Source organism: Phallusia mammillata, chromosome 4 (genome assembly GCF_965637545.1).
Source record: "Phallusia mammillata chromosome 4, kaPhaMamm4.hap1.1, whole genome shotgun sequence".
In the NCBI taxonomy this organism is placed as follows: Eukaryota; Metazoa; Chordata; class Ascidiacea; order Phlebobranchia; family Ascidiidae; genus Phallusia; species Phallusia mammillata.
This window is the reverse complement of record NC_137255.1, coordinates 9,653,773-9,666,486: the sequence shown is the minus strand read 5'-3', so window position 1 is coordinate 9,666,486 and position 12,714 is coordinate 9,653,773. Positions and strand designations below refer to the sequence as shown.

At 37.5% G+C, this 12,714-nt stretch overlaps 1 protein-coding gene across 5 annotated transcripts in view; it reads left to right on the top strand.

Annotated features, from left to right (window-relative positions):
* The window catches only part of LOC145222236 (CD109 antigen-like), a 29,714-nt gene that overhangs the window by 4,897 nt on the left and 12,103 nt on the right, over window positions 1-12,714 (top strand). Inside the window, exons 14-21 of one of the 5 annotated variants that reach the window (XM_080088310.1) lie at window positions 202-315; window positions 1,102-1,156; window positions 9,149-9,314; window positions 10,077-10,191; window positions 10,529-10,642; window positions 11,193-11,411; window positions 11,910-12,054; window positions 12,388-12,583. In XM_080088310.1, the coding sequence (XP_079944436.1) occupies window positions 202-315; window positions 1,102-1,156; window positions 9,149-9,314; window positions 10,077-10,191; window positions 10,529-10,642; window positions 11,193-11,411; window positions 11,910-12,054; window positions 12,388-12,583 (1,124 nt within the window). Of the gene's footprint in view, window positions 1-201; window positions 316-1,101; window positions 1,157-1,468; window positions 1,656-4,081; window positions 4,275-5,441; window positions 5,605-6,973; window positions 7,122-9,148; window positions 9,315-10,076; window positions 10,192-10,528; window positions 10,643-11,192; window positions 11,412-11,909; window positions 12,055-12,387; window positions 12,584-12,714 lie in introns of all 5 variants that reach the window. The other 4 variants (XM_080088312.1, XM_080088311.1, XM_080088308.1 and 1 more) reach the window with 4 other exon arrangements.

The following is a 12,714-nucleotide window of genomic DNA, read 5'->3' as shown; positions in this document are numbered from 1 at the left end:
ACATGGTCCATTATGCATGTTGTTTTGTCTATGTACACGAGTAAAATTATCTCAAATCAACTTTTCAGAAAGTTACTTAGTATCATAATATACACAAACAACACTAGTTTTTCACATACAGGACCAAGCTAATTTCGTTCATTTGAAGTAACAAATGACCCTTTAAATCACCGTACATTAACCATTTACTTTGAATTTAAGGTTGTCACTGATTTGAACGGATATTCGAACACTAATTCTCTTCCTGATTACTGGAGATGGTGGTGGTGGTACCCAATCCCGTCAGGTGCTAAGGATACCTCAGAAGTGTTTTCGGTACGTACACTTGTTATTGCTTGTCTGTGAAAACAATATGGTTACTTTAATGAGGCCTAAATATCCCACAAATGTTGTTTTGACGAGCTCTGTGTGGTAAACTAGTGCAAGCAACGTACAAACAATATCATGGAATATATACTCAAATTTTACGGAGATTTTACAAAAATATTTGCAAATCAATACGAACTTCATTTACATTGTAGACTCATTTGGTTTCCAAGAGTAATAAACCCGCATTTAGCCAGCATTGGTTGTAGCCCTAAGGTATCCTTATCTCATAATCTGGATTTACTTCTTCGAGGTAAAAATCGAGGTTGCGTGCGTTAATTACGGCTAATACCTCATTACACTTGAAATACTTTCGAAAATTTTTGCATGTAATAGTTGGATCGTGACTCATGCAGATATGACAAATATGACTAATATAGGTGTTTTTTGCTTTGACTTTTATAATATTTGCATTCTTGATGTACAGTAACACAACTTTAGCGACATTTTCTGGTTAGTTTTATGTGCATAATATATTGTTCTTGTCATTTTGCAAACGTTTGGAAAAGCATATGCAAAAACTTTTTTTCGCCTAGCTTCTTTTTCATACACATTAAAGACATTGCAAAAACAAACTAAAAAGTGTCATTTTGCCTTGTATTTTATCTGCACCACAACAAAAAACAGCCTTGCAATGTAGGGTTTGTATATCAATACATATTTTAAAAATAAAAAATACATATTTTAAAGTAGCCTGAAATAAATTAGAAACTGTGAAAGTATTTTGTTTAACAGGAAGCTGGAATGATTGTATTGACAGATGCACTCGTTTACAAGAAAGCCCCAGATTGTAAGTTGCATGTTTTCCTTTTTTGCTTGTGCTTGTTGATTCGACGACTTTGGAATTTTAGGGATCTGTCATATTGAAATTCGCAAATTTAATAATTGTTAATTTAAGTCAAACATTGACAAAAAAATACGTTTTAAATTTGGGGGTCCTTGGTTTTGACTGTGGATAGGTAGATAGGTGTTTATCGGAGAGAAGTAATTTTCCTTCTAAAAACACTAATTTGGCGAAAATTGATATGGTTTCAGTCAGGCTTAACGTTAACAGTTTTATGTATAGAGAACAGCCTTTCCAGCTTTATATATATTGTTGTAGACTTTTTTCCAATTTTCCAAGAGATGGCCTTTGCCCTTGATGGGGGCCCGGCGCCTGTAGCTTTTGTCCCAGCTCGAGCCAACGTTGGCCGTGCAATAGCAAGCCAGAGCGCCCAGCCCAAATCAGCCGCCCCTAAAGCTAGAACATTTTTCCCTGAAACCTGGCTTTGGGACGACAGCATTACTGGGTAAATTGTAGTTCAGTATAGGTGGATTGGTGGTGGGTAATACCATTTCATGTAGACGGTGTCATACGAATCGGGTGGTACCATTTTGCATGGAAGGAGTTAACCTCGGTTTATGACCCTAATGTATGGGTAGCGTACTGTCATGGTGTATTTCGAGCCTGTATGTTACCAAGAATCACGCAATGCTTACGTTATACATGCTAGAGGTCACAATTAACATTACAGGTCATATCTTATCTCGCAAATGTGCAAATTTTAAATCGCATAGATCACTATGGTTGGGGAATCCAGTATGAAGGCGTGGATTACGCATACGCAGATGCTGCTCCACTAATTCCTAATTTACAAATGGCTGGCATAAGCAGTGGAGTCAGAAAGGGAAGTCTAGCGACAGTTACTCCAAGAACTTGGTTCCCTGAAACATGGCTTTGGGAGAACAAGTTTACCGGGTGAGGCAGATTTGGCTTGTAGCCTGTTCAGTTTAGTTATGTTTTTGTTCAGTTTCAGTAGTATAAGGCTGTGTGGGGCTGCCTTATCTGTATGCAGCACAGTTTGTTGAATGCAGGTCCTGTATATCACGCTTCATACATGCATTTTCATGCCATATGCTGTTGTGTATCGACAATTGCAATCCATTTTATTGTAGCGTTTCTGACGCCAGGCGATTTTATCAGTTGCCCGTGACGCGTTTCCGGTTACATGTTACGTCATAGCTTGTCAATCGGCTGATTTTGAGCGATTGTAGACAGTTCCAATGTTGGCGCAACTGTTTTAATAGAATTTTTTGTCACAACTAAAAGCCAACCAATACACTTTCAAACGGCCCCACCCCGGTGTTAAATCTCATACTAGCTCACATGGCAGTCGTATGCAATCGAAAAAACATTATCTACCTTTGCCTAAGACATGATAAAAACTGGTTCTAAACCACAGGAACATTAATTTCCAAACCACATAACTTAATAAAGGGGATAAGGCTACTTTTTATTTTTATGAGTGCACGCCAAATGCTCAAATGCTGATTTTTATTTGACACTGACGCCTTCTGCAGGCTTCTTAGTAATTGGTCTTAATCATTTATATTTGTCCTACCAGACCGCTTTCTCAGACCGATTATGTTTAATCGTATGATGGCCGTCCCTGAAAGGGCCCGGGCCTTTTCGCCAGAACTTCGATCCAAAGGAGCCGTAAACCGTGCTTCATCAAGCCTTGCTACGGCCACACCAAGGTCTTATTTTCCCGAAACCTGGCTTTGGGAATCGAGTTTGACTGGGTACTAAGTTAATAAACCCGTTGTCACTAACCGAAGTCATACGTAGTGGTCACCAACATCATCAATTCATTTTATGTAAAGCATCGCTGTATTATATTCTCAAAGATGTAATACGGCTGACACTGTAACATTCACGGAGTCAAATACGCGAATTCTTGGCATTGGCAATGTTGTAGAGAAAGTTATTGACTGTCCAATGGTCTATTTGATTGGTATAGTTTTAGTGACCTGGCTTTTTCATTTTACCCAGTGTTTAATTTTTGTCTATGCACTGGAACAAAATATTTTTAGTCATGAATTTGAAGTAAGACACATAAAGAGCTAAAATTCGATATCGCAAGCAAAATTTCTTTAAAGCGGTGTTTCATCTTGTCAATATCTGTAAAAAACATGGTCAATTTTTAGCACAGCAGTTACGTCAGACATGTTGTTGGAATTACAAGCCAGCTTTAATAATAGAGCTACACGCCCTTACCTAACCATGTCCGTTGCTATAGGGATCTATTGACGTCAAGCTATGCATGTCATCTTCGAAAATGTTGGACACAAAAGCCAGAAAACCAACGGACACATCTCAATCGTGTAACGCATTTTCCAAAGCGTTTTTGCGTTACCAGATTACGCGCTGTTCATGTCGTTGCTCTTTACTAAATAGTAGATGCACATTAAGCCTAATGTAAACCATTGACAGCGTGTTATGTTAGCACTGATAACTCCGTCTTTTTGATAGTTTGTTTTGGAACAATTTCTACATACCCCACTGGCTGTAAACAACAAAGGCAAAGGGTGAAAGTTATTTATAGGCAGCTTCTAAGCTATTTTGCGATGTCACCGATACTTTTTTTCTACTATAAAAATTCCTTGTCGTAGTTTTTCGTGGACCTATATTGGATTTTCGATTTTGGAGTCGCTCCCTAGTTCCTTCAGCAGTACGTCCCCAAAAGAATGCACCTGCCCTAAAATCAAAACGTTCTTTCTTTCCCGAAACGTGGTTATGGGAAGAATCGATTACCGGGTATTGGTTGTACGCATCTGACTTGTGGGTTTCGCATTTTATACGGCTGTGCTATTATATGCGAGATGGTAGCGTTATTACCGCATACATACGTTAACACAAAAACATAAAGCTTAAAACAGGGTGTTCTTATCGCAGACATTTGGCATTATTTTGACAACCGAATTATGGCTTTTGGAGGAGGCGGCATAGCCGGACGCGTGCCCCCGGCGTTCGCAGCATTGTCAGTTCAAGCGCAAGCGGGCCCAAGTCGCCCAAAGGCTCCATCTGCTCCTAAGTCGGTGCGATCTTTCTTCCCTGAGACCTGGTTATGGGATAGCTCAATTACAGGGTATTTGTAAAACGCTGGTGGCTTTTTATGCTTGTTATGTATGCGGTGATATGATAAGATGCGGTGACGCTTGGGTATACGGATATCGTTACAAACTAAAATGGCTGGTGGTTTTGCCTGTTACTATTTGGTGTAACTAACTCTTATGTACAAACAATTAGGTGAAGAAAATATTTGAGACGATTACGCCATTATTCACAGACAACATTGGGCAATACATGCGCTTAGGAGTTTGGGACAGTTTTGTTATTTTCGTCAAGGTTTTGTTACAAATCCTACGTTTGTTTTTCAGAGGAGTTAATATCAAAGCGAAACATGTTGGTTTACGGATTTGTTTGTTGTTGACATTGGCTTTTCTTTTCTCTTGAAGACAACACTGGTTTCAAAACGTTTGAAATTGTTTCTGCCTTCTACTTTTAGACTTGTTAACACAACAGTATAATATTTATTTGCCACCGTCCACGAAACAATGTGATACAGTATTGTGTTAGATAGTTTTTACTTTTTTGGTTTGTTTGATTCGAAATGACGAGGATAGGAAGATGTTTCTCCACATGACGCCTCTTTCCATATTTTAAAATAATTGTAAGAGCGAGAAAATAGCATTGGGTGGAAATTTGTTGTTAGAAAAGTTTCACTGTCGGCTGTTAGAAAAATGTAGCCTTTCATACTGATGATCAAAACTTTCTATCATGAGACATGGTAATAGAATAACTCTATTTACACGGTATTGGGTTTAAAAAAATATGAAGGCTTTTTAATTTTGCTTGTCCTGTATGTTTTGTTATGACATTCGCTAGCGATTGAATTATAGCATAGTTACATATGGAAATGGTTTTCTAAATTGTCGTTTGTTTGCTAGTAATTTGCGGACACAAATGCAGAAAAGCAGAAACGTAAAAGAGCTTTCATGTTTAAGAAAGTTGATGGCAGTGACAAGTAAAATGTTGACAATTGACATTCGTTACCAAAGCAAAGGATATGTATAGGCATAACTGTTCCTTCCCTTTAAATATTTTTAAACAACATAACACAGAATTAGAATTAGACATTATTGCAGCACATAACTTATAACACTTTAAAAAATATCCCTAAAATAGCATTGACCCAGCGATCTAGGACCATGTTTAGCACACTGTTACATTTTTGCTCATAATTAATTTGCAGACTTCTATCCGATATATTTTCTTGAGGATTCGTTTTCACCAGTAGCGTCAGTAGAATCGCTCGATTTTGCTGCTGGGAGTGCCGCTGGGTCTACAAGACTCAGCTCACCTACACCAAGATCATTTTTTCCCGAAACTTGGTTATGGGACGACGCCTTAACAGGGTACCTCATGAGATGTTAGCTTAACAGAACTTAAAGTTGTAGATGCATGAGTTTGGCAACGTCTCCTACATGTTTTTCTTCCTGCTTGATATGCACTATGCTGCTTCCACTAATTCCTATCAAAACTTCAGTCTATCATCTTACGCAAGTTTAGGTAATAATGATAAAAGCATACCTTGCCATTTTTTTCTTGTGGTGTCTTTATTAATGTGGTAGCGTGGCATGCTTCGTTCTGTGCTCTCCTTTTCCTTGCGTTTTTCAGATTTAAATTTGCAGCTCTTTAGATATATAAACGTTTGTTTCAAAATTTTCCATCTTGAAACTAAACTTCGATGCCTCAATGTGTGCTCCAGCTCAAAAATTGTGCAAATTTAGCTTTCTAAATCACATTTGAAAATCCGCAATCCAAGCACACTGACCCGTTTATATATTGTAGGTCAGCGGTGGTATGTTTAATTACGCCAATTAATATTGCAACGGAAAACCGATATGTTCGTTCCAGCCTATACTCTATTTCTGAAGGAATAATTCCGAAGCAGTTTCATAATTAAAGGATGGTTTAAATCGGCAGGTTTTTTAAGCAACTGGGCTTTATCTACAAGACAATGCTATATTATATCTATGTTCATTTGACAAACATTTAAACGGAAGTTTATCCTGTTTGGAAGCTTTTTAGGAATGTGTGCAACACATCTGTTCAAAAAGCTTGAGGCCTTATTCGGATTATTTTCTATATGTTGCCACGATGATTGTTCTTCCTAGATACCATGAAATCTTTTCATTAACCTGTGGGTAAATGGTTCCCATATCCACGGTTAAAACGAGGTCTTGGTGTTGTAATACATTAAAGTTCAATTGTGGCTACTTGCTTGTCACATCAGCGGAAACACTTTGAATTGTTTTCTTTCCAACGAGATCCCTGACCTCTGATATTGGAATCATTGACCTATTGGTACGGAAACTATCTCTTCGTATAAAGGCAATTGACCTGCAGACTACTAAAATGTGCAACTGGTTAAACCGGTTGTTCATCTTTCAGAGATTAAGATGTGTTGTTCACACGCATTTGCTCATTCTTTTGTCGGTATGGACAACTTGCGCCCCGTTGAGAAGGTCACAGTTGGTTGTTTATCTTGGACTGAACCTATTTACACTCCGGACAGTTTAAGCGCTTGGTGGAGTCGAAATGCTTTCAAAGTTTTGTGTTTTACAACCACCTATTTTGTTTTTGTGTTTTTTTCCAAACTTTTATGTCCTAAAATTTCAAATACCCTACTACAAGTCAAACTAAACATAATTGTAATCTGTATGTAAAAACCTAAGAAGGGTAACCGAATAGTTAACAATAGGTATTTAAACCCTTTTGCAGTTGATTATCAAGTTTTTGCCTTCAATGTGGACGCTGAAATTGCCAAGGGTACAACAAACGTTATTGCTGCTGGGTCTACCCAAACCTTAACCCCCACCCCAAGAACGTATTTTCCAGAGACTTGGTTATGGGATCATAGAATAGCCGGGTATAAGGGGCATTTTGCACGTTTTGTGTGTTGCTCGCAATGTGACTTGCACCTCAAAATGACGAGTTTTAATTTTGCACGCGTGTCACTGATTGAAAGGTTTACCTTTTATGGTTTAAGCAATTGATAATCTTGCATTTATGGCTTAAAGTTAAACGCATTTTTGTTTATATTTTTATGGCGGATGATTTCAGTTTTGGGCACTGAACTATTACGGCATGTTTAAAACAAACAAGTTAAACGCAATTAAACGCTTCGAGATGGAATTTAGCGGTGTCGATTTAGATCTAGAATGGCCTCGCCTGCAGCATGATAAAACACAAATATCTCAAAACCTAATTATTATTGTTATATATATATATTTTTTTGAAAACACAAATAAGATCTACCTTGACCGCATCGCTAAATTGTCCCCGTTGCATTTAAATAAATAGGTTTCATGATGCAAGTTTCAACGACGTCTTAAACACTGTTAATAGAGGTAAACTGAATCACATGAATTACCATAAGCGGTGTACCAAATTATGCAAAAATGCGTACGTGACTAACAGCTTGTCCACTAGGCGATTTATAATCCTTGTGTACATAGCTAAAACGCAGTGATGTCTAAAAACGACCCAAGAAATTCTAAATATTGCCTACATTAATTTCAAATACCGTTTACTTCTCGTAAACTGTGATTGAGAAATTGATTTTACATTATATCTATGTGATAATTACAAGATGGCTACTCTTTTTTTGTTATTTCATACTTCGCTCACGTAAGCAAAGTGCCTAACTTCAAAAACTGGTTGTGAATTTGATATTTTAAATTGCTGGGTATTCAAGCTCTCCTGTACAGATTAATTACGCTTGATATGGCTGAAGTTAGTTTTAGCTCAACACAAAACACAGTGTACAAAATCTGTCGTCAAAAACAGAATCAACCGATGTACGATTTTTTTCACAAATTATATATTTCGCCCAAGCTTTTGTATCGTCGGATCCTATATATAAACGGTTACAACTATTTTACAATAACGCACAGTACAAATTGAAATCCAACTTGACTTTTTGGCCATCCAAAGACGCCCATCTTATGTCATTGCAGATTTAACGCTCATACAAGCGAGGACCGAATACGGCTTCGCTTTCTTTCCTGAACAGGACAACCTTGTATTTGATGACAGCATAGCTGCTGACTCTTTGTCGGTCAAAATTTCGTCTCCAAAGCCTCGTACACGTTTCCCGGAGACCTGGCTCTGGGACAACGACATTACCGGGTAGAAAACATATTTTTTAAAACAACATTTTGACCCCATTTCACAATCTCGCTAACTAATCCCAAGGACTTGTTGTGTCTTTCAACCCAGACACCTGCACGCTCCAACACTTTGTCCTGCGTCATAGCCACGTCATCACCTCATCGTTAGTCCCTTTTCCAAGTTATCAGATTTCGAGCTTAAGCTGTCTTCAAGTATCTGCTAAAAAACAGATGCTTTTTTTCTTTTTCATGGACCTAATGCAAAACTGCTGTCTAAATTGGCGTTTCTTGTTGTATTTGTTTTGTTCAGTTTTAAATTGTCGAAATTGAGTACTTTCTTTGCTGGTAAATAATTGGAATCGTGGCCAGTGTATATACAACTGCTTAAACATTGGGATGACGAAAATGCACATTACACCTGAGATCTAATTGTCTTTTGAAATTCTGCGTGTGACTTCGAAGATCTTTCCTGAAACAAGTTTTTTCGGAATTTATTAAGCCAGATAACCCGAAAATCAGTTTAAAATTTCTTTTCGTGTTCATGGCTTTGATAAAAATGCACTCATTGCTCACCCATTGTGTATACACAGTGCTGTCTTCAAAACAGCTGTGCATCACAAGGACGTCATATGTTAAATTCTAGAGCATCACCTCGACCTACTTAAACAAAACGTGGCCAAGAGTTGCCTGTCAGACGTAACAAAAGGTCCTATAAAATTGGACAGAAAATGTTTCAGCTTTTTGAGGCAAGTTGTTCACTTTTTCCCTGTGGCTTATGTTGCAGATTACAATGGTCCGTTTTTCATGACGCGACTTCGAAACGACGGGGGCCCTGAGCTTATGGCTTTTGCTCCTACGAGCGGTGCCGGCGGTGTCGACAGGGTCAGCAGTGTTCCCACACCGCGTTCGTATTTTCCCGAGACCTGGTTGTGGTCAGACGCCGTTACAGGGTACTATAGTGTGCAACCCAGTTGACCCTCACTGTCACATCACCTAAGTGTTGTTACACTCCTGTCATTAACTTAACAAGCCATGTTTTTCAATGAAAAATATGTGGATGTCATTCGATTGCGATTCAAGCCTTTTTCAGTTTGATATTATCGATATTTTATTTTTTACTCAAGTAAAAAAGGAAAATTTTCTCCCAGTAACGAAATCAGTTGAAGCATTTCGTGGAAGGAATATAAATATTTCGCCTGAATTGGCATCGTCAGTTTTATTTTTTTCAGTTTTATTTAAACTTTTTTCACTCTCGTATGGTTCAATCTTCAAAAATGCAAAATATTTTGTAAAATATCTTAAACCTTGTTGCTGGCGTATTAGATTGTCCAATTCAAGCAGGATTCAGATTAGCATTTCATACTTCACAAAATCGTTATTTGATGCATGATGCATGTTACGTTATATCACAACAGTACTGCATTGTATTTATGTTTGCATGAATGTCATATCGATTTCTGCATGTTGTTGTAAAAGTTTTGTGTATCACTCTGTTTTATAAGGAAGTTGATTTGAATGTTTTGGTAAATTCTGGCCTTTTATAAGAAAAACGCTGTGCTAAATTTCCTTTTATTTAAACTCGCCTATTTAAACATGCAAGTGTTAAACCAACAAAATCACCTCAAAAATCACAAAATTTTGCTTATCGCAACAACTTTAACCCATCAAACGCCTTTGCTCGAAACTCAAGTGTTCTTTTGTTGGCATCTTAGTGCTGATGGCTCGGCCACATTCAACACAACAGCTCCAGATACGATCACATCATGGATCCTCAGTGTTTTCTCAGTATCAGATGAATACGGTCTCGGGCTTGCTGACAAATTTAAGGTTTGTGTCGAAATAACAATGTTGTATGTTTCTGCTGAAATGTTACTCTCAAATTTAAAAAAATGTTGCATTTCCTTCTTCTATCGGTCATTTAAATCGTTCCATGGTCATTTAACAACCCTCGGTAAAAAAATTCCGGCAAGAAGATGCAGTTTTAAAACAAAACAAAAATTTAAGTCACTCGTTTATTTAAAAGTCATTGTTGTCTGTGGTTCCTTTTTCAAATGTAAGGCAAAACACTGTTTAAATTCTGGTGTGACATTTACAAAACCTTAATAATAAAGGACTTCGGTGCTTAAATCTCAAGTGCCTCTTTGAAATGTGCTTGTGTCCTCAGATCACTGTCTTTCGTCAGTTCTTTGTGTCGCTCAATCTACCTCTTAAGATCACTCGCAATGAAATCATCGTCGTCCAAGCAATTGTTTTCAACTACTTTGACAACGATTTGACCGTAAGTAGATCACCAGCTGTTGTTATTATTGTCTTGCTTTTATGCCAGATATTTGATAGGAGTTTAACCGCTGGGAAGCCATTCTGAGTTTTGGTTCGAAAACTTTAAAAAAAAATTATTATTATTTTGATATTATACACAGCTGTTTTGATCGTAGCCAATCAATGGTTCCCATCATAAAACATGTATCATATTTCAAAATTATTTTGGTTTCAGTTCGAAAACAGCCAACAATTTGGACGAGAATAAAAAAATAAAAAAATAAAAAATAATAATAATAAAGCCTAAATATTAAAGTTTAATTTAATAAAATATGCTCTCCCGTCAGTCTTTTTAATCCATTGTTTTGTTACATAATCATGTTTATTTCTGATAGCCAAACTGTCTCATTATGTGATTAACAGATACTTGTGTTCCACGGCAAGGTGTTAAGATTTATACATTTGGATAAAAAATTCAACGCTTTAATAATTATTTCTGTTGTTTTCGGATCATCCTTACACAACAGTAAAGAACAAACCCTGTAAATCTTGTCTTAATCTTTTTGTAGGTTGAACTGTCCTTGGGTCAGAGCACACAGTACGAGCTTCTTCTTCCCGGTGATGACCCGATTGCAGCCGGCCCAATCCGTAACATCTTTGTTCCAGCTAACGGCGCCACCTCTGTCAAGTTCCCTCTGCGCATGCTTGACTTAGGGGATGTACCCATCACCGTGCAAGCAATTTCGGAAATTGCAGGAGACGCCCTAACAAGAAAAGTTTTCGTCAGGGTAAGCCTATATTGTTTTTGTACCAGAATACAAGAAAGTAAATAAAATGAGAATAATTGAAAGTAAGTCCTCGTAGATGTTGACCACACCTTGTGTCATGATCCTATTTGTTTCACGACGCACTGCAACATCTTTAATCTAATAATGGTGTAATTTTGTCAAATGATAAAAGCTTACTGTATGAAAACGGCTTTTTGTACTTTGCTGGGTATGGCATTCAGGAATGCATTTATACTACAACTGCTAGTTTCACATGAGCATCCACACTTTTTTAAAAAATGATACGTTTTACACCACAAATTACTGAAAGCACAACTCATCTTGAAGAACCACTTGCTACAACTGCATTATATTTTGAAGCAAAAAAATGTATATATATTCTAGGCTGATAGAACATTTTATCGACTTAACCCATTTTATTCTATACAACGTTAATGTTAGTAGTTCAGGTCCAGATTTTAGTTCAGCAGAAAATAACAACCATTTATTGTCCACCAGCCCGAAGGTGTGCAAGAGTGTTACGCTGCCTCCATCTTGGTCAACCGACTTAACAGTCGAATTCCTGACGCCTCACAAGACTTGGAAATCCGCGTTCCCACAGACATCGTACCCGGATCTGCCAGGGTCAAACTCTCAGTTTATGGTACGTGTCACTTTAAAGCCTTGAGAAATATTTTTGCTTTTATCTCAGTTTTACAGTCGCCAAAAACGGGCACTTTGTTAAATATATTTATTTGGGTAAAAAACGCTAAAAAATTTGACTGTATAAAAAATAGCTTCCCTCTTTCCGAAATTTAGAATATAACGAGCAGAAATGTCAATTAGTTGAGTCATTAAATTTAACCTGTTTATTCCAAACAAACGTTTTAAATCCGTTTAACTAATTGGCATCAATAGCCTGTAGCAAGGATTTTCATCTGTCTTGAACTTTGTTAAAACCTGCTTTGGTTTGACCTCTTGTGACCTTTTCCATCAGGTGACATTCTCGGTAACACCTTAAGTAACCTTGGACGTTTGCTGAGGAAACCTTCAGGCTGTGGCGAGCAGAACATGCTTAGTTTTGCGCCGGATGTTTTCGTAACATTGTATCTGCACAGAGCCAACCAACTTGATGCTGCAACCAAACAAAAAGCTTTTGATCACTTCCATACCGGTTACAGTAACGAACTTAAGTAAGTACTATGGTAATACAATAAAATCTCGGGTAATCCGGACAGGTTTGAACCAAAACATGTCAGAATTAGGCGAAGATTCAGATTAACCAATGACAATTGTCTTACCACCTTACAAATCTTTTGTACCT